This window comes from Henningerozyma blattae, chromosome 3 (genome assembly GCF_000315915.1).
Source record: "Henningerozyma blattae CBS 6284 chromosome 3, complete genome".
In the NCBI taxonomy this organism is placed as follows: Eukaryota; Fungi; Ascomycota; class Saccharomycetes; order Saccharomycetales; family Saccharomycetaceae; genus Henningerozyma; species Henningerozyma blattae.
In genome coordinates, this window is record NC_020187.1 from 702380 (window position 1) to 724738 (window position 22359).

At 31.1% G+C, this 22359-nt stretch overlaps 6 protein-coding genes across 6 annotated transcripts; 1 reads left to right on the plus strand and 5 right to left on the minus strand.

Annotated features, from left to right (window-relative positions):
- Positions 1-545: 545 nt before the first annotated feature.
- Positions 546-3485, plus strand: KHA1 (Kha1p; the record flags this gene model as incomplete). Its single annotated transcript, XM_004179568.1, has 1 exon — positions 546-3485. The coding sequence occupies one exon, from the start codon at positions 546-548 to the stop codon at positions 3483-3485; it is 2940 nt and encodes a 979-aa protein (XP_004179616.1).
- A 226-nt stretch (positions 3486-3711) lies between these two features.
- Positions 3712-8643, minus strand: BCK1 (mitogen-activated protein kinase kinase kinase BCK1; the record flags this gene model as incomplete). Its single annotated transcript, XM_004179569.1, has 1 exon — positions 3712-8643. The coding sequence occupies one exon, from the start codon at positions 8641-8643 to the stop codon at positions 3712-3714; it is 4932 nt and encodes a 1643-aa protein (XP_004179617.1).
- A 780-nt stretch (positions 8644-9423) lies between these two features.
- On the minus strand, positions 9424-10092 carry PHS1 (enoyl-CoA hydratase PHS1; the record flags this gene model as incomplete). Its single annotated transcript, XM_004179570.1, has 1 exon — positions 9424-10092. The coding sequence occupies one exon, from the start codon at positions 10090-10092 to the stop codon at positions 9424-9426; it is 669 nt and encodes a 222-aa protein (XP_004179618.1).
- A 730-nt stretch (positions 10093-10822) lies between these two features.
- Positions 10823-14602, minus strand: TBLA0C02960 (SAPS family protein; the record flags this gene model as incomplete). The annotated part of the gene is made up of 1 exon (XM_004179571.1): positions 10823-14602. One exon carries the CDS (start codon positions 14600-14602, stop codon positions 10823-10825), a length of 3780 nt encoding a protein of 1259 aa, XP_004179619.1.
- Positions 14603-15932: 1330 nt separating this feature from the next.
- On the minus strand, positions 15933-18359 carry TBLA0C02970 (uncharacterized protein; the record flags this gene model as incomplete). The annotated part of the gene is made up of 1 exon (XM_004179572.1): positions 15933-18359. The coding sequence occupies one exon, from the start codon at positions 18357-18359 to the stop codon at positions 15933-15935; it is 2427 nt and encodes an 808-aa protein (XP_004179620.1).
- Positions 18360-18971: 612 nt separating this feature from the next.
- Positions 18972-22325, minus strand: TBLA0C02980 (uncharacterized protein; the record flags this gene model as incomplete). The annotated part of the gene is made up of 1 exon (XM_004179573.1): positions 18972-22325. The coding sequence occupies one exon, from the start codon at positions 22323-22325 to the stop codon at positions 18972-18974; it is 3354 nt and encodes a 1117-aa protein (XP_004179621.1).
- Between the last annotated feature and the right edge of the window lie 34 nt (positions 22326-22359).

The following is a 22359-nucleotide window of genomic DNA, read 5'->3' on the forward strand; positions in this document are numbered from 1 at the left end:
ATAACTATTAATAATATATTCAGACTCATACATTAAACGGGAATATTGCTAAATCAGTCTAACCCTAGTTATCATATTTAACTTTAATTAACCCTATACTATTATTTTTAACCCTTTATCCGGAGATGTAAAATAAAATAGAAAGAAAAAGAAACGACAAGAAGGGCTTTCAGGAACATTCAAATAATTTCGGAGTGGCAGTAGTAGAGAGGGTGGAAAGAATTCTTTATATAGGAAATATTTGAGTTAGTAAACTAAGGATTTACCCAGTTTAATATATAAGAGAAAACGTAATTCAAAAATTAATTAAACCAAAATAAAATCTTTAATAATTATTGTTTTATAAATTTTACTTTTTTTTTCAATCGTGAGAACTAGTATGGAACACCCAACAAAATCAAATTAATAACTACATTTATATTTATAAATATTAAGAGGATTCACATTCCTATACCACACAAAACTTTGCTATTTTTTTTCAAGCATTTTCATTGGACAATATTTTTTTTTTTCACAAAAAAACAACAACATACATATAGTATACAATGTCTTCAAACCATGTAGGTGGTGTATTATCTGGTGTAAACCCATTTGATTACAATTCTAGCTCTCCAATTACATTATTTCTTTTCCAAACATGTCTGATCCTTATCATGTGTAATCTAGTTCACATACCATTCTCTAAAATACGGCAACCAAGAGTTATTTCCGAAGTTATTGCTGGGGTAATTCTAGGTCCCACTGTGTTTGGTCAAATACCGAATTATACAAAGACTGTTTTCCCCTCTGCATCGATTCCTGGGTTGAATCTTGTGGCTAATCTAGGTATTATCTTATTCATGTTTTTCTTGGGACTAGAAGTAGACATTGAGTTTATTAAAAAGCATTTGAAAACAGCATTATCAATTGGGTTAATCACTTTGGCTGTTCCATTTGGATTCGGTTGTTTACTAGCCATTCCTTTATTTAATACTTATGCAAATAAAGATCCTGATGATAGATATGTCAAATTTACTGTTTATATGGTTTTCATTGCAGTTTCTATGTCAGTTACTGCCTTTCCAGTATTATGTCGTATTTTGAACGAGTTACGTTTGATTAAAGATAGAGCAGGGATTGTTGTCTTAGGAGCAGGTATCATCAATGATATCTTAGGTTGGGTCCTATTAGCTTTGAGTGTCATTCTTTCCAATTCAGAATCAAGTCCCGTTAATACGGTATACATTTTGTTATGTACCCTCGGTTGGTTTTTAATATATTTCTTTCCTTTAAAATATCTATTGAAATGGATTTTAATTAAGACGCATGAATTAGATAGACCTAAACCATCTCCCTTAGCCACAATGTTGATATTATTGATCATGTTTGTTTCAGCATATTTCACAGATATCATTGGTGTTCATCCAATTTTCGGTGCTTTTATTGCAGGTCTTGTTGTTCCAAGAGAAAATAATTACGTTGTTAAGCTAGCAGAAAGAATGGAGGATATACCAAATATTGTATTTATCCCCATTTATTTCGCTGTTTCAGGATTAAGCGTTGATTTAACCCTTTTAAATAAAGGAGAAGATTGGGGTTATATATTTGCCGCAATTGGTATTGCTGTAGGAAGTAAGCTTGTATCTGGGTCAGTAACAGCTTATTTGCATGGATTATTCTTTAGAGAATCCTTAGCTGTGGGTGTTTTGATGTCTTGTAAAGGTATTGTGGAAATTGTTGTTTTAACCATTGGGTTGAACGCAGGTATTATTACTCAAAAAATTTATGGTATGTTTATCCTAATGGCTTTAGTATCTACCTTTATTACAACTCCAATGACGCAGATGATTTATACGGATTCTTATAGAAAAACGATTAAGCCAAGAATGATCCAAAAGAGAAATAAAAAGAGGCATCAAGAGAATCCTGATTTAGAATTAAACTTTAATTCAAGCCACAATAGAAATTCAAATGACGAGGAAATATATATGGATGAAATTACTCCATTAACACAAGATGATAAAGAAGAACTTGAATTCATTAGAAGGAAAAAATCCTTATTTTGCTTCGAAGATATTACAACTTTTATTCCAACAAGAATTATTAATATTATTAATAGTACTGATACTATTTCTCCCTCTCTTCATTTGTTGAATTATTTAATTTTTGCAAAAAATTCCTCCATTCAATCGAAGTTAAATTATCATAATATTAATAGTAATAATTCATTGCCCAATCATCATGGTGGTAAAACCACTTCAACCTCTATTAGTAGAATATCATCTGGTTCAACATTAAAAGTTAAATCATTAAAATTAAAGCATTTTTTCTCCAAGAATAATGATGTTTACGAAAACTTGAGTGTTGTGGATGAAAACGTTCAAAATTTCGATGCAATGATTCCATTGAAAGCTATTCATTTAAAATTATTAACTGAAAGAACTACTGATTTATTACAATCTTCTAAATTTTATCACGATGAAACTTATGCTACAGATGTAGATTCTCATAACCGTAATACATATGTTAATTCAGACTCATATTTGGAAATCTTCGACATTTTTACTCGTCTAGGCAAGATCCCTTTCTCAAGTGAAGTGATTTTTTCTACAATGAGAGAAAAGGCAATCAATATTGTTAATACTGAAATGAATGATTCGGATATTGTGATTTTACCATTAAAAGGATCTTCATTCAATACAACACAGTCGATTATTACATCAAATGGGAATCCTTCGTCACATAGAAACATTTCATGGGATCTTAATAATTTTGAACAATGTTGTTCTCATATGTTTGGCTTAAATGAATTATCTTCAAATTTTTTCCAAAATTTATCCAAGTCATTAAAAGCAAATTTTATCATGATGATTTCAAATACAGGTGGGAGGATTTGTGTTGATAGATTTAAGAAAAAGAGGTATAACTTGTTATTACCAAACCCAAATTTAGCTTCTTCTGATTTTTTCGCAATGTATTTATTCTTATACGTATGTTATAAAAGCATTTTAGCTGGTGATCCAATTAGAGGAACTATTTATATCAATGGTAAAAATATCGATTTTTTGGACAACCTCTATAATCTATTTCCAGATCAAGATTGGTTTGCAGATGCCTCAATTGATATTATTAATGTTGATGTGGCTGAAAAGTCTATCGAAGAAATTTCATCAACTTCCTTCATTGAAGCTGTATTAAACGATAATACGCCTGAAATCACTTTAGATGATATAGAAGATACAACTTTTATTATTCCAGAACATTTATTTTCGGGCACAGTTCCATTTTCTGAGGAAGTTAAATCTACAATTTTACAAGGTGCCCGTAGGAAGTTTGACGTATTAATTCCACATTATTATTGCTCTGAAAGACCTAATTCTAATGGCCCTACAGATCCAACCATGGTTTCCTCCCAGAATATCAAAATTGATGACAAATCTGAATTATGCACAAGCAAAGCGTATGCTTCATCTACATTCACAACGCAAACTAATAAAATAGATTAAACATATTTATTTTATTTAATTCCAGTTTTACATTTAAATGTGCATTAGTTCCTACTTAGAACAATAAATGCAAGATGTAATTTTATTTAACGCTATATTAATATTTTCATATAATATCCTCTATAATTAGCTGGCTAATATTATGATTCTAAACAATAATTTGTTTATTTTTTTCAATATAATTAGGTTATTTAGTTATTCTATTTTAAATTTTTAATTACCTATATCAATGGTTGACATTCGTGTAATCACCAGAGTGTACACGTAACTTAGTAGAATTCATTTTATCATTACACCTGATATATTTTACCAAATCTGTCGAAGAAAAGTCAAAATTAGGATCTACCTGCGAAAATAGATGATCTAGCATTTGTTCTGCTGTTGGTCTCTTTTCAGGGTCAATTTTAAAACAATCATCTAAGAAATCTCTACCGTCCTGTGATATTAAGGGTAAAGTATCTTCAGGTATTGGTGGAGCAGATTTACTCTGACCAATCTTAAACATAGCAGCCACAACTTCTAAATTTGACCATGGTCTTTTACCAGCAAACATTTCCAAAATAATACAACCAAGAGACCAAATATCAACTTTAGCGCTATAACCTTGTTTAGTATCCACCATTTCAGGTGCCATCCAGAATACAGTACCTCTCATCGTCATTTCAGAATTAGAATAAATATCTTTTGATTTTCTTGAAATACCAAAATCACTAATTTTGCAAATACCTTCACCATCCAAAAGAATATTATCAGCTTTCATATCTCTATGTAAAATACCTTTTGAATGTAGATATGAAAGACCGGCTAAAATTTGTGTTGTCGAATGTCTGATTAGACTTTCATCAAATCTACCATACATTCTAATCAATGAACCAATAGAACCCCCAGCCACATATTCTAAAAATAAGCTATAAATATTATTTTTCTTTTCAAATCCTAAGTATTGAACAATGTTGATATGATCTAAATCTTTTAACAAAGTAACTTCAGATCTTAAAGCTTCCACAGTACTAACAATAGCTTCATTTTGGGAGCCAAATTCTGGGACTTCGACCTGTTTAACAGCCATCATTTCCCCAGTAGTAACATTCAATGAAAGATAAACTGACCCAAAGGATCCTTTACCAATTAATTCACCTTTTACCCAAGCAAACTCTTTGTATTCTCCTCTATCATTTTTAGATTTGTTGATTGAAACATTTGTCTTCTTAGTGATTTCAACAACCTTTGTACCCCACATCTTTGTGTTTTGTCTTTTTAACTTTACAGACTTCCTTCTTTTTTCATTAGCTTCGTGGGCAATTGTTCTAATTGTTTTAGTTCTTTTTAGCCTACGATTAAGAGGTTTATTTGGTGGTGTGTCGAGTTTAGATTTATTTTGAACAGATTCTGGTTTTGGAGACGTAATCATAGTGTGTGAAATGCATGAAATATTTTCTTTTAACGGTGAAGATACTTTACTAGCATCGAGTGACCTCGTAGATCTTGGTGAAGCAGGTGGAGTGTGACCTTCTAAAACAGGTTCGTCTAAATTTGCTTGTGGGAAAAACTTCTCCAGATTTTGGTAAACCATTTCAGGAGAGGGTCTCAATGTCATGCGTCTTAGAAGTTTTCTGCTATCATCTTCGTCAGGTCTTCCTAGTATATGATCCTCGTCATTAATATTAGGTTGTCCGAGAATAATATCGTCTTCATCATCTCCATCTTCTTCTTCATCCTGATCTTTCATAGTATTGTAGTTACTTTTGTAATTGGACATTTCGATATTGTTCTGTTTACCAACAGGTGTATTGGTACCACTCTTGGATAACCATATAATATCATCTGATGATGAACTATCTAAATCTTCATTATTGTTTTTTGTTTCCACTTTAGAATGTTCTTTACCCTTTGGAGTTGTCCATATAATATCATCAGAAGAATCGCTAGCATCTATCTTTTTAGAATCTGTTGTATCAGCTTTATTCCAAATAATATCATCAGAACCATCAGAATCAGTAAGTTCTGGTGCGTCAGCAAATGTTATGTTGTTTTCATCAAATACATCAGCTGCAGACGATAATGAAATAATTCTTCTTGTACTCCCTCTCTTCAACAGAGGTGGTGTACCATGATACAAAGAACTACTGCTGGATTTTATAGAACTGGATCTGCTAATTTTTTGTTTGAATGTTGATGATCTAGAAACAGCTTGTGAGAACTCATCATTTATGTGCTTTCTAGATTTTGAATTTGACATTACTGATGCTAAAGTTGAACTTGATCTTCTTGGTTTGTTTTTCAAATATATAGAGTTAGTTAAAACTGAAGGGCCTTCATCTCTCGTTTTATTCGTATTTACGTCGGCACCTTTATATGGTTGTGGTACCAAAATATTTGTTGAACCAGGAATATATGAAGATATCACAGTTTCTGGAGTTGTGCTCTTATTCGTCATGGAAACAGGTGATAAGCCTTTTAGTCTTAAACTTTCAATTTCTTTTTTTCTTGTCAGTTTTGACCGTCCTCTATGGAGAACCGACACATGTTTTTTAGTTGATAATGCTCTACTAGGTGATACATCAATTGGTGGTTTGGGAGCTTCTCTTTTGGGCGCTAAATTATCCTCCAAGAAAGGTGAATCTCTTCTTTTATTAAAATTTTTAATTTTTGGTTCAATTTCATTTGGTTTGTCATCTTTTTGAAGTTCAGCCACTCTTTGTGCTACTGATTTTATATTACTATCTGAATTGGCGAAATTATTTTTAATAGCTACCTCTTTAGCATTCCAATAATTAACTTCTTCGCCAGTAGAAGTTGTAGACGGTATATCATAGTAATGGCTAGGAGTTCGAGGATACCTTCTACCATTTTCTGATCCTCTATCATCAAACGAATAAATATCCGAAGATGATGTAGTTATTGATGCTTGATCATTTGAATTTGTAAGACTATTATTATTAGAGCCAATGGATTCATTCCTTGTTACACTTAATCGAGATGAAGCATCAGGTAATAATTTAGATGAAACAGAATTTCCTTTATCAGTTTCAATTGGCCCATCTAATACGTGAAAGTATAATTTCCCTGTGGTATTAATAAATAAGTTATTGGTACAAGTTTTCAACAATTCTGGTGATAATGGCTTACCTAATTTACAATTAAAGTCTGTTAAGTAAACTTCAGTTTTATAATTTTCTAATCCTAAGAATTTTTCAGCATCAAGTAACAGATCTTCGATACTAGAAACAGTTGAGACATCGAATGGTTGAAAACATTTATTATCACTTGTTATTAAAATAAACACAGACTTCTTTTCAATGTATTGGGGTAAGTATATGGAATCAAGAACATGAAGGTTCTCTCTGAGATTAGGAGCGATGGCTGGAGGCGGCAAACTAGATTCTGATATATTGGACGTTATGTTTTGATATATTTTTGTTTCGTTATGAATGCCTAAAGCAGTTTCAGTGAGTAAATTTGAACTCGGCTCTGTTGAGTTCAGGTTCTCTACAGCTTGACTAATATAAGGGAGTTCCGGTATGTTTGGTGTGAATAAGGAATTTGAGCCTTTGTAGTCAGAGATCTTTTCTAAGGGTGTTTTTGCTATGTCATTTTGATGTCCCTTATTTTTTTCATGATCAACGGGTCCGGGAGTTTGTAAGATTCTGTCATCTATAATTTCACGATCGGAGTCCGCAGACATATCTGTGTTGTGATGGCTATTTGATGCCGTCGTAGTCAAGTTTTCTTTGCTATTAGTTACTAATGACTGTAAGCTGCCAGTGGTATTAGGACGAGCTGGATAAGTGTATGATGTTCCTATCTGACTTCTTCTTTTAAATTTCTCCCATAGTGAGCTTCTCTCTTCTTGAATAACTGGCGATTGTCTTAAGTATTGCGACTTAAGGGATTTAGAATCTTGGTTAAGGCTTGGGGGATTCTTGTTTGAACTTGCTTCTAATCTATTATAATATTTTTGTATTTCTTCATCTGTTGGTAAGGTAGTCGAGCTTGTATTTGTAGTATTGGACCCATTAGGCCCATTTGATCCAAGAAGAACATTCAATAGAGATGATTCAGAAGACGTACTTTTATGTTGCTTCCTAGAAAGAACCCCATGTGAAGGAGATAGTGGAGGTGATGCGGATTTTGAAGAATTGTTACTAGTTTCGTTTGATAGATTTAGGGGGATATTTAATTTCATCCCAGAAAATGTTCTAGAATGTGATTTAGTTGATGGAGATGTAGTTTTTAAAGAGATGAAGCTTCTTCTATAAAGTGCATCAGTACTTTTTGCCTTATGATGAGCTCTAATTACTGGTCTTTCTTCATGTTCAAATTCTTGGTTATGATTTATTGGTAAAGCAGATTCGGAAACTGATCTTATTGCAGCTAAATCACTAATTGAAGGTGGCTGATCTGGTTTACCCTTTGTCGAATCACTTATGCTTCTAAAATTATTTAGTTTTATATCGGCACTTTTCTGGCGTATATGATGGTTGTTGGTAACATTTTGAGCCATTGTTAATTTTAGTAAATTTTGAAATTTATCATATGAAGCAGACTTTGATTGTGGCAAGTATTTTTCATAGACTAAGAAATTTTCATAAGCTAATAAACTAATAAATGTTTGTTTTTGTATTGAGCGTTTTCTAATAAAATTAATCCAACATTCTGGGAACTCATGGAATTTCAGCCACAGCAAAACTCTATTTAATGTCCATTGGTCTGGATCAGCTGTATCCCAAGAGACTATTAATTTGCTAACTTTTGATACATTTTGATTTAAACTACTTGATGAAGAGTGTCTTGAATGTGACAGTTTCTTAGAATGGGTATGTTGTGAAGGATCTCTATCTAAGAGCAAAGAAGCGCTATTATTAGAAGGAGAAGAGCTCAAAATATTCCTTTCAGAGATCGGAGATCTAGTAACACTAGTTGGTGAGGATTTTCCAGATACTAAAGTATAGTCCGAACCTGAGCTATGGAATTGATGAGAATAATATGAAAATGGCCTATGATGTTCTGCTGAATGACGAATGCTTGGGACTTTGGAATGTGATGTGGAATTATTTTTCAAAGATCCGGTACCAGGTGAATGAGCAGATTTTATAGAATTGTTTGAATTAGATCTACTATGTCCTCCCCCACCAGTTATTTTCCTTAGAAATGGCATTGCTATTATTAAGTTATTATCAAAAAATAAAAATAAAAATAAAAATAAATATAAAAAAAGATCAAAATGCTAATAGAATATTAAAAATAGGAAGGCTAATAAATGCAAGTGTCTTACAAATGTTTTGTATTATATGGAATAATCAATTGTGAATCAAATAACTAGGTGCATGTAATTGATACTAAATAGATTTGGTAGATCTCTATATATTTGTTCTATTAGTAAGTAGAGACTTTGGGCAATCTTCTTCAGTTTGTTCTAATATTGTAATAGATGGGAAAATATATCCTAAATAGTGGAAAGTCGTTAGCTCGAGAATGTTCATGTAATATATTTTTACGTGTTTTTCCACTTTTATTTATTTATTTATTTATTGATCCAACAATGGATTTGGATAATAAATTTCGCTATACGAGAAATATGGTCGGCTAATAATTATCAGGACAGAGAAAGATTATAATAGTGAAAAAAAAATAAATAAAAAAAGATATTGTGTTATAAAAGTAAGCAAGGTTTAGGTTTAAGAATTTTATTTAGACAGCCTGATAGATATAAATAGAAAAAGTAAGTACAAATTTGAAATAAAGAGTCTATTATCTTGAAAAATTCAGTGCTTTTAAAAACAGAAGATTAAAATATTTATTGCAGAAAAGGTAATAAATAGTTAAACGTTGAAGTATTTTTACTAAATAATAAAAGTATATCAGTATGTAATACACTTCGATAATTGCGGTTCCACAACTATGGAAGAATTAAATTATCTTTAAAAAATTATCGCATTTAAGCTGTCTTTTTTGATGCGTCTTGGAAGAGATTTTTCATGACTTTCTTTCTTTGAGCAAGCATATGGCCATATAGCATTGGTAACCCTGGTAAATAAGTCAAAATAGAGAAAATCAAAAAATATTTGTAATAAACAGAGCATTTAGTTTCAGCAATTGGTAAGGCAGAATAAATGATAAACAATTCACTGGCAACACCGACTGGATATAGTACCAAGAATAAATTGTATCTTAAAAAGATTAAAATTTTGGGAACACCGTTCTCTGAGGTTAGGGAAAAGAAATAAAATAGATATCTAACAATCTCAGTTATCGACCAAGCACTTAACAAAGTAATGTAGGCTAGAGAACTGCATGCAGGTGTTTCTGGTAGAAAAGTAAAGATACCAATGACTAATAATAAGCGTGATGCTACTTGGGCTAAAGTCGTAAGTAGTGGAGAAGGAACAATTCTCATTAAGGAGTTGTAAACTTCAATTAAAGCACCACATTGAACTAAGACTAGTCCAAATTTAGTCTTTTGGAAAAATGCTGGTTGGCCAATTGAAGGGTAAACTACAAGTAAATTACCTAAAAAATGGCCCCATCCTAAGGATGAGAAAAGATTGTAAAAGGCTAGTGGAGAAGACCAAGGAATAATTTTTTTGTCAGTGGATTTTTTCGTCATTGAAATAATTTAAAAAATATAATTGTCTTAAATTCAGTGTTAAGTCTGAAGTTCTTCGCTTAATTTACTGAGATTGGATATAATTTGAGCACTTTATATATATTGTTGTGTTTGTCTGACTGAAAATCAGTTGTAAATTTTACTTGCCTATTCATTCTTGCATAAACCGAAAGTTTTATTTTTTAACTATTATAACGGAAATAAAATTATAGTAATGGTAAATAATAAAACAAAATGGCGCCTAACTTTTCAAAGCGTAACAAGCTTGTTTAATCTTGCCAAACTTGTTAACCCTATTAATAATGTTAAGCTATTTCGAACAATGTGAAATATTAGTCCGTTCAAAAGCTAACTACTTAATAATTCGAATCAAAATGTAAAAAAAATATCAAAAAATTATATAGTACAAATTGTTATATGCTAGTCCTAATGTGGTATGCTTATGGAAGTATAAGTGCAGTCTATTTTAGTAAATGTAAGTGCTTTTTTTTTGGAAAACTAATGATTAAAATTGTTTGATCAACTTGGCGTATGGAAGTTTGTTATTAGAGTAGATTAAAATACGAGTTAAATCATATTTGAAGAGTATCTTGAACATGTGCAAATATTAATTAACATAAAAATTAAATGTTTTATTGTCTTTAAAATGCCATGAAGCATAGGTACGTAGTAAAAATAAAATTTCTAGTACGTAATCTAAAGGGCACAATTACTTCATAAGTATCTGTAATTATCTATTTGTGAATTTTCTATTGTAGTTGACCATTTCCATTAATCTATCCTGCTCATCTTCGTCCCATGCAAGGTTATCGTTGCTTCTTGATCTATAAAGGCCAAACCCTTCATTATCGTCATTGTTATCGGTACTTTTACCGTCTGCTGTTATGAGATCATTTTCATCACTATCATCATCACTTATGGAATCATCAATTGAATCACTTCTTGAAAAGTTCTTATTGTCACTACTGCCATCACTGTCTTCATCGCTGTCTTCATCACTGTCTTCATCACTGTTAATAGCTTTATCATCTCTATATGACTCCATGGGAACATGTGTTTGAATGATGTTATTCGAGAATCCCGAAGATTTTGGCAGTCCGTTGCTATATAGTGGATTGTTTGGTTTAGCATACGATTGCCCATCATCATTTGGATCTAAATAATCGTCGTCATCTATGATATCTAAATCCAATGGATGAAATACTGCAGGTTCATCAATAGTATTGTTTGTATTGGACTTATACTTGTCATAAAAATTATTACTGGAATATAAATCCGATGATTCGAAATTATTTGGGTCAGGAGAGCCAGCATTATCCTCATCATCCTCATCGTACAGTCTTTCTTCATTTTTCTTATTATAATCGCCATCCACCTTTTTCTTGTGATCATAGCCATAAAGATTAAAATCATTTCCAATTTCATGTGACATATAATCGCTAAAACGGTTATCATTCTGGTCATCAAATGGTTCATGTAAAGCAGTATTTTCTCCTGTAGTATCATAATCAATTGGAGGGTCTAAGTGTATTCTCGTTTTATTTCCATCGCCATCCAAGTATTCATAATAACGCAAATTATCTGGATCATTATATTCAGCAAAATATTCATCATTCTCTCTTTCATCATTACCATGAAAATCATAATCTATACCGGGTAAAAGATCAGAGGAAGCTTCAGCACTATATTGGTCATGCATTACCATAATATCATCATCATCATTTTGATTACTTTCATGACTGAAAAGTTCGCTATTCACTTCCCCGTCATTAAAATCGCCTAATACCGTATTGTACTTTTCTCTAATATCAGCAAGTACAGTTTCAGTATATTTAACCCAAGTTAGTTCCTTTAAAGCATCTATGATTTTTTGATCATCATATTCCTCTTCCAACTCTTCGATATAAACACTAAATTTAACGACTTCTTCAGCTATTAGAACTAAGTGGCCCATATATCCAAGACGTAAACCTGTTTCAGCTTCAAAATCAGAACATTTTTGTTCGCCATCAATTATCATTTGAGTGATATTAGAGGTAATGAAGATGTCAGTTAACAAATATTTGTTGTACCCAATCTTAACGGGACCATTTAAAACTTGTTGAACGATATCGAATACAACATTGTGTAAGAAATTATTCCAGGAAAACTCAAAGAACATATCCAAAATAATAGGAATAATTCTATTTTCATGAAGAACTTCTTTTAATCGATCACCGACTAATGTTTCCTCTTCGTCATCTGTACTGTTAATTACATCTCCAGAAGCATTATCTTTTTCTTTTGTTTGTGAAATATCATTAGAAATCTTCTCTCTGTCAGTAATTGATAAATTATTGAAGTTAGATTTTAGTTCATCAGTTAAGTTGTCATGACTTGTTTTAGCAGAATTATATTTGGAATTATTTGTATCAGAAGTATTAATTTTATCAATATTAGTATTTGAAGAAGTTAAATTCATTTTATTTTCATGTATTTTTTCTTCTATTCGAGGTTTCTCCCTATCTATACAATTTGAGTGTTGTTCCTTATGTTCTCCCTCCTTGTCGCCTTTATTATTTTCTTTATCATCTTCTAGCGATTTTTTTAGTAACTTCTCTCTTTCATGGTCACGCATTTGTACAATTTTATCACCGTCAGGCTCGTTTAATAATGCCATATTAGAACAATGTAGTAATTCTGCAATTAATTCACATATTTTGAATCTCTCAAATCCAAGAGGTCTTATAAATCCAAATGGAGTTTCTAGTTGTTCTAATTTGGTTTCTACTAGCATATCTCTGAATTTAGGTAAGTATTTCGAAAATAATTTTATCATATACCCCAAGTAAATAGGATCTCTATCACATGGTGGATGTGTTTCTAAAGTTGTATGTACTACTTGAACAAAATCATAGTCAGAATTATTTTTTCTAATCAACTCTATTATGACACCAACACCATTATTTAATGAAGTACCACCTTTTAACATAATATTAATTAATTTTTCCATCATTTCCGAGGAAACTAATTCCCTCGTTAGTTCATTTGGGCCTATACATGATGCCAATTCATTGTTTGAATTAGCGCTTAAAGTCACTAAAGCCTTTAAGAAATCGCCAGTAGCAGATTGTGTAGAACTTGAAAATTCTGGATTTAAATGATTTAACAGTTTTGAAATTAATTGTTGAGATTTTAATATTTGAATAATACCTATGGGGGCTTCTGGTTTATCTGTTGATATGACTTTTAATAAGAAATCCATTAGAGGCGGGTTATCGATATGAATTAGAAATCTATCTACTAATTTTTGTTGCTTTAAAATAAATTGCAAGATTTTATTTAAATCTGTATCCAGCAGGCGCTCATTAATTTTCATGAAATAAGTGGAAGATACAATTGATAGAGGTGCAGGATAATCTAAGACGGACCAAATTTTATCCATTAATTTATCACTTTCTACAATGGCAGATGATAAGGGCCAGACATCAGCAGATAATATCTCAGCAGCCATACGAGCTCTTCTATTTTCTACTTGTTCTTCGGATTCTGGTGGTAATGCCACACTCAAGTCACTTCCTTCATCTTCATCATCGTCATCATTATTATCTTTAAGTGTATCTGGATCTATCTTTATGATTTTATGATTATTAATATCTTTTTCTTCTTCTTTTGTGTCTTTGTTTTTTATTTGTACTTCAGTAGGTTCATCCATTTCCAATGCTTTGTTTTTTTCTTCATTACTTGGCTCTTCTCTATTATTATTCGTAGTGTTACTAGTTTTGGTTTTAATAATGTTGGTTTCTTCATTTTTTTCTGATTCTAATTGTTCTTGTTCTTCTATAATAATATCATGATCTACTTTATCATGCGTATCGTTATTATTTGAATAACTAATACCGTCATTCTCTTTTAATAATTCATCATTTGTAACATATTCAATTAATTTCTCCAATACTTGTGGATATTTTAAATATATTAATAATTTAAAATTTGAGCACATCAATTCAGTATATAACTCTTCATCATCTAGTAAATCGTTTAAAATATCCAAATTGGGTCTATAATAAGTATAATAATCTTCTTCATTCGTTGGTAACTCATCATCATCATTGTCATCATTGTCATCATCATTATCTTTATTACTATCTATGTTTTCCTCCAATATATTACTTCTGATATTATTACTATTTTTATTATCAGCACAATTTTTATCAGAAACCCCATTACAAGTTCTTTCGGTACAAGCTGTATTCGCAGTAACATATTCATCATCTTGCGGTATAACACTATGTTCAATATTAACTTGATCAGATAATTTCAATTTATTTATGGTAGATTTATCATGACCATTTTCGGGAGTAATAATTACACTTGTATTGATTCCCTTATCAAGATCATTATCACTGTCATCTTCGTCTTCTTCATGAATCTTTTCATCTGATAGCTTGATAAATGCCTTGTTCAGAAGTTTCGAGATGGCAGATTCTGTTGTAAAATCTTGTCCAAATTTCCAAAATGAGCCGGACATAATAGTATGAATATTTTAAATTTCAAAATATTAGAAATAAAACAAAAATATAAGCTATGCAATTCGATATTTCTAAAATTTAACTAAAACGGTACGTCCTCGATTGCTATCTTCCCTTTTCTAGAAAAAATTACTGTAAATCTATAATTTTTTTCTTTGTTAATAGTATGTTCCTAACAAAAACCACAAAAAAAGACAAAAAAATCAAGATATACTCTTTACAAAATAGAATCTCCCAAATAAAGACGTAAAATAATGTGGAAATATTAGACTAATTGAAATACCAAACTATCTAATTATATCAGGTTGTCAAATTTAGTGAAGATGTAATGATAGTTGAGAGCGGAAATATTTTGAAAAAAAAGAGAAAAAGAAACGATTAGGTTATTAGTGTTGGGATTGGATGAATTAAATAATAAATGAAAACAATTAAAATATTAAAGGATTAAAATGTAAACGAATAATTATGTAATTAAGCAAAAAAAAAGAGATTAAAATGAAATAGCAACAATTAAATATGAAAAATTAAAAGTGGATAAAGAACTAGAGGAATATAAATTAATAGACAAATAAAAAAAAATTAAAAAGGGAAGTTTGAGTCTTGCAAAATCCTTTTTATGGATGTATTAATAGTTCGTTATTCCAAACTCTTAACAATTGAAGTCTTCTTGACGTGGGTGTCCTCTTAATATACAAAAAAAGAGAAGTTGTTTATGTCGATTGTTTTATCGGATTCCTCCTGCATACACATACGCTTTGCTACTTCATACAATATAATTTCCTCTATATTAATCCTGGATCTTGTTCACTCACGAGAATCAATTAAGTATCTGTAAATTCCATAGCCTATCGTAAGAAGTATTCGATTTGCTAGTCAAATTCGATGAGTTCTGGGCCAATTCCCATTTTTCGTTCTTGATGTTAAAGTGAAAATATTGCTCAAGGCGTGACTTCTCCCGGGTAACGGACGTTGTCATAGTTACCATTTAACAAAATAAAGGGTCCGATCCACCAGGATCTTGCAATAATCTTACAATGGTTTTGAAGTGGCCAAGGTTAGTGGCTATAGCTAGTGCATGTACTAGCAGTAAATACATATATATAGGTACATCTCTAATAGGAGGTCTTATGACTGGAGCAAAACAGATTAGGCGGAGGATAGTTAATAGAGAATGGATAAGTGATAAATAACAATATCATCAATCTAGAGCAACACTTCTGAAGCAAAGATGCAACGACGAACGTATATTATTGTTATGTGGCTAGTTCAAACTATGCAATAATGTCAATAGGTTGTCAGTTAAGTACGTAGTGCTGAGTATTCAAATAATTAGCTATCAACCATTATTTGAACCCAGCTTAATAACTCCTCAATTAGTACAATTAATCCATCAGTTACTGATGGTGTAGCGATTATCCTGCTTCTTAAAGCATCCAACCCTAATTCGTTGGCTAATTTAAATAATACACGACGGTTGATGATTTGTAAGCTATCGTAGAACCGGTATTGATAAGAAATATTTTGTAATACAAGATTTATTATAACATCAGAATCTATTTTCATATTATTGAGTCCATAATACAACATATTTTCATTGATGGGTTCTACTAAATAGATTTTCAATAGTTGTTCACAAGAGATCGGGTCAAGCCTAGCCAACATACTAGTCCTTAAACAGGCAATGGCATCAGAATAATTGCATGTTCTTAAGAGCGTCAACCCCAGTAATTCCCATTCTAATCCACTATATTTTGCAGTTGCTTTGTCTTCTTGAATAGATGTAGATATGCACAAATCTTCATATAAATCTAAGAATAGGTCGTCTAGCCAACGTTCACATAATCGCTTAGTCCTGAATTTATTAGTTAAAGATATTGTTGAGTTCCCATTCGCCTCCTGTACATTCAAAGTTGATTCTGTAGTACCAGCAGCATATTCCTTTTCCATTACAAACACTTTTGATCTTAATTCTAATAATTCATTCCAACCTATTTCATCTTTTAATTCTACCAATATACTACAAACCAATTTATGGAACCATCCAACTTGTTTAGCAACAGTATTTCTTGCTAACAAATTATAATCCATCACTGATTTGACTTCGTTTGGTGATACAAAATTTATTAAATTTGTTGATTGTGAACCATAAACTGGGCCTATTTCTAATGCATCGATATTCCAAACTTTTTCCATATAGCCTTTTTTATCGATTTGATCTGGTAAAATTGTTCTACCAAATATATATTTTGGTAAATTTTTTTCTTTAACTAATTTTAAGGATGTAGTAGATTCAATATGATTTAGTTCATAAGATGTTAAATCCATCGAAGTAGTTTTTTTAGTACATAATGGCCTTTTATAATAATCAAAATTTAATGAATCATATGCTAACGCTAATTTAACTCTATCAATATTTAATAAGTGTGGCATAGAATTTATTGATAATAATGCATTTTCAAATTGTTTAAAATGAATATAACATTTGGTTAAAAAAAACCAGGAGGAAAATGAATCAGATGCTAATTGAGTAGAAAATTTAGCCAATGGAAAAGCTGATTCATAATCATTATTAGAAATTAGAAAGCTGATTTGTAAAAATAATAAATCTGTTGTACAATTAATTAATTGTAATGAAGAATTTAAGTCTTTTGAATTTGTCTTATCTAGCATGGGTAATAAAGGTTCTAAAGTTTTATTTATCTCTTGGATCATTAAAATGTCATTGGAATTATCTTGATACAATATAGCAATTGATACAATACGGTAATATAATTCATTATTAGGGTCTTTTATCGATAGTTCCTTCAGTGTCTCGAGAGATAATGGTATTAAGGAAGGAACAAATGATAATAATGTCAATATAGCATTTGTTAAATGATTATGAATTATTGTGGGATAAACATTTCTAGTAGTATCCCAACCAGTCTCGAGACATCGTGGTATATAGTGGCATAAAATAACAATAATTTTTTCGTACGAAGTTTGTGGAAATGGATTAGCATTAATTGTGAATGGTAATTGAACCATTGTAGGGAATTTTCTTATATTATCTGTATTGGTTAATAATGTTCTAATGCATGCAGAAACATACGTTTCCTCCCATAACCTTCTAATTAATTCTTCTGGATTAATATCGTTATTGTCATTCTTATCTAATTGTGAAAGTTCAATAGAATTAGCAAATGTATCTAGAGAAATAATATTATTCGAAACACAATCAAATAAGGATATTTGGTGCTTATCATGTGAATAATCATATCTAATTCTGATATCTACTTTGGCAAATAAATTAAATGCACAATAAGTGGCAATATTGGTATCCTTTTGTAATTTTGAATTATTACCATTATTTTTTTTATCTTTAACGACATCTGGATCGCTAATAGAATCGTTAAATAAAGACATTACTTGGATTGCCATTTTTTCATCAGTAAGGATGATACCATTTATATGAAGAAACTGTCCAATCTCCAAATCATCTCGAAAAGTATCCGTAGCTGTAACATGTAAAAGATCTGGAGGGCCCAGGCCCAGACAATCAGTTTCGTATAGCTCCAATAAGTTTGCAGATCTGAACGTGAATGATTCACCAAATTGTCTTTCTATAGAATAAGGAAATTGATGTATAAAGGGTCCAGAAGGCTCATTATTTAACTTATTAATATGTCCTGATTTGGAAGAATTTGGATTCGATCGTGTCTCAGATAATTTATCCTTTGATTTTGATTTCGAAGAAGATCCCCAAAAAAAATTCATGGTTTAGTTTTCGTAAGATCTAGGTAGGCAGGGTGTGGTAAAGTGAAAGACGAGTTGATCCACTTGATATGTATATTATACTCTAACTTTAATACTACTTTTTTTTTAAATTTCAAAACACTAGTATGGACTTATTTATTGCTAACTAGGCCACAATATTATCCGTATACTCTCAGGGAGATTTTTTAATTTATAGTTTGATATTCTATAATTTAAATGGAGTTTTTTCATATGTGTATATACCAAGATACTAAGATTCTGAGGTTAGATTTTGCTATTCGAAAAATTCCCGATTTATTTGTTTGTTCAAATACGATTTGAATATCGCGTCTTTGAATTCTAGAAACTGCCGAATGTAGTTATTAAAAAAACTGTCTCTAAAAGAGCTGACTTGGGCGGGAGCCAAATAAGGTTATCTGATAATAAATGGCACTATTCATACTAAAATAATTATGATATATGAATAATATTGTACTTGAAAACTATCAAAAGGAAAAAAAAATATGTTAAAAAAAAAAATACAAAAAAAAGTATCGAAGAATATAAATATATATATTGAGGATAATTATTGAAAAAAAAAAAAAAATAAGTATAGTCTGATATCTGGAGAACTCATTCTGTTCTTTTCATCTGAAATTCGTCAAGAACAGAATCATAAGCTTCCTCTAATTCATTGTTTAACTTATTATTGTTTTTTGATTTTATTGAGCTACGGCTACGCTCCTCAGAATGTTTAGAAGAAGACTCTTTTTCGTAAATACTTCCATCTAAATCTAATTTCTGTTTGGAAAAAAGGTCATGTAAGTGAAAACCTTGATTATGTAATTCATCAATAATTTCAACAATGGTTGACACTTTATTTTCTAATATTAAATTTTTAAGTCTTTCAGTATCACCACTTTCTGCAGCCTTTCTTAACTTTTCCTTGTTTAAATAAGGATCTATTTTCGAAACTCTTTCTCTCAACTCTCCCTCTAGATTTTCCTTACGCTTTAAAATATTTTGTTCTTTCTCAGTTTCCTTTGATAAATATTCAAAGATATCGTCATCCTCTGTTATTTGAACTGCATCTTCTGCACTTATAGCTTTATTTTCAATAGCAGCCTTACCAAATGGTAAAAAAACAGCATGATCTTCAGAAATTTCATTTTTGAAAGTTTCTCCACTTAGCTCTAGCATGGAGTTTGAAGAATTTACTGATCCTATAGTTGGATTAGCCGAATTTGTTTTATTTGCTTTTATATCTTCTGATGAGGAATTTAGTAAATTATTTTTTCTACATGTCAAAATACTAATACCTTTCTTCAAACAATCATCAATGAAACATAGTCTGATCAATACTGCCTTACCTTGAGAATTTAGCTCGTTTCGTTGTCTTACCAAAAACAAATCGCGTACCACATTTAATAGTCTATCCCTTGCATAGGCAGTCTTATCCAAGAAATGATTTACAATTTTAGTATATTTTTCCTTATTGTCAAAACTTTCGGTTAATAATAATGACAACTCATGAAAATCAATTAGTTTTTTACCTTTAAATTGCATGCCGTGTGTAATTCCATTCACTTTATCGACTCCTTTTTGAACGTTATGCATAGTAATAACTTGAAACTCTTTCTTAACATCATCAGGTAGTTTATCATATTCAACTTCCAAAGAAATTAAATTTTGTGTTCTCTTTAGTAGATCACATAAAGCTCTCCCAATCAGTGGTGTCCCTTGCAGTCCTAATATTGATACTGCATTTAAATTTGTACAGAGTGGTAAAGCAGATAAAAGAATTAGAGCATCCTTTTCAGAAAATTCTTCGTAGTCTAAATTGATTCTCACTAAACTAGTAAGCATTGGTAAACTGTAAATAATAGGTTTCAAGCCGTAGGGAAATAGTTTAGGGTTATTAGATAAATCTAAAAATTTTAATTTTTCACAGCAACATAAGGCATTAATAAACTTGATTACTTCATTATTTTCTGAGGTTGAGCCTTCTGGAATATCTAAATTAGTAGCATTTAAAGAAATAAATTGAAGCTCATTTGACTTTCCTTTGTTGTGAACTTTATCCAAAATTAATTTTGAAAATATTGAAAGATTATCTTTTAAATCATTATATCCCAAGTCAATTCCTGTAATTTTAGATTTAACTAACCATTTGGCCAATATTTTATATTTTTTAGTTGTTAATGAATTATATGCTAGACCTATCCTTTCGGTAGTGATACAAGCAACTTCAATAAAATTTTTAAATTCCGTATCTGACATTTTTGCCCCACTTAAAATAATTTCATTTAGTCCACCTCTTGTTGCGATAGCAGCGCTCATCAAATCCCAATTCATGCTAGATCTATTGCTTAAATCACATTTCATCCGTGGGATAGAATGATCTTTTAATGAAGCTTTAGATGGCTTCTGGACATTTGTTTTTATGGTTGGTACCATTGTTAAATCAATAGATGACAAACTTTTGGAATCTGCAATAAATGACGATAAAATTTTCCAGCCATCAGCATCTATAGGGGTATTACGTAAAGTTATTTTAATAAAATCTTTTTTTATAATTATTGAACTTAAAATAACTCTAAGCATTTCACATGATAAGCTGACCCCATCCAATGATATTGCTAAAACAGGAGCGATACTAATAAAGTCACTGAACGAAAATATTTCAATCATTGAAGGTTTAGGATTACGTAGTTGTAACAGTGGTATTGGACCATTTGGATGCTTCTTTAGTTGTTTTAACGTAGCTGGAATAGGTAAAATCTCACGTAAATGGCAGCAACGAGTATATAATACATCGTTAGATACATTCACGTCAGGAAGGCCATGCATATGGTAGTCTTCCTCATCAGAGTAATCTGATATTGGGAAATCATTAGATTGTCTTGTAGAATGACGCGATATCATTGGCTTATCAATCTTTAATTTCGAAGCTTTTTCCGACATAATAGATTGTTGATCATCATCAGATGGATTAGCTCTGGCTTCCGCCGCTTCTTCTGCTTCTTTTATCTGCAATTGTCTTTTTTTAGTATAATCCTTTGAATCATTAACTGAAAGTGTACCTATAGAGTTTGAAGGATTTGATATTGGGGCATCATCGGAAGGATTTAACATTTTCAATTTACTTGATCCTCCAATAACAATACCGTAGCTGGAAGTATCCATTAGTTGTCTCCTCTGTTCGGCAGTTAAACGGTGAATAATGACAGTACCATCTGATTTGACTTCAACTTCACCTTTTCTTGGATTTTTACCACAAATTTGTTGAGGTGGGTCATTGTAATAAGTCGAAGGGTCAAACAGAATGCGTTTCATTGGTTTTAAGTTTTGTAAACCAGGTACTTTTGTGAAATTCAAATCTGAGGTAGATGCAGAAATAGTAGAAGCACTGCTAGCAGATGGCCTACTTGAGGACGAACCTGTACCAGGTTTTGAAGGTACCCTTTGACTCTGTAATTGTTGTTGTAATTGTGACGTTTGTTGAATGCTTGATCTTCTCTTAAATAATGATGATAAAAACCCATTACCAGACGAATCTCCAGAGGCAGCAGATGTTGGATTACTGGTTATTGTATTAGTTGAGTCCGGCAATTCTTGCAAGGACGAATTAGTTGAAGTGCTTGATAAATCTGATGAATTTGAAGAATGATTAGATTTAGAGCCAACCTGATGTACATGCGAAGTCTGCGAATAGGATGAATAAGACTGTAATGATTTATTCTTTTTTAATGCAGATGGTAGATTAGACTTTGGGGGATGTTTTGGTAAAGGTCTTCCTAGAACATCATATTTTGTATATTTATCTCTCTTTTCAGTCTTCTTTAATTCTAAATAGGAATCTGTAAGGTTTTCATCTACTACTAATGTACTTTGTGAAGGTGCGTTATCACCAGACGCATTAGAGCGGTTTTTAGCCTTAACTGTTTTCAAATATTTTTCTAAGCCAAGATGAAAATCGTCGTCCATATAATTTTGGAGCGTTGGACTAGTACTAGTTATA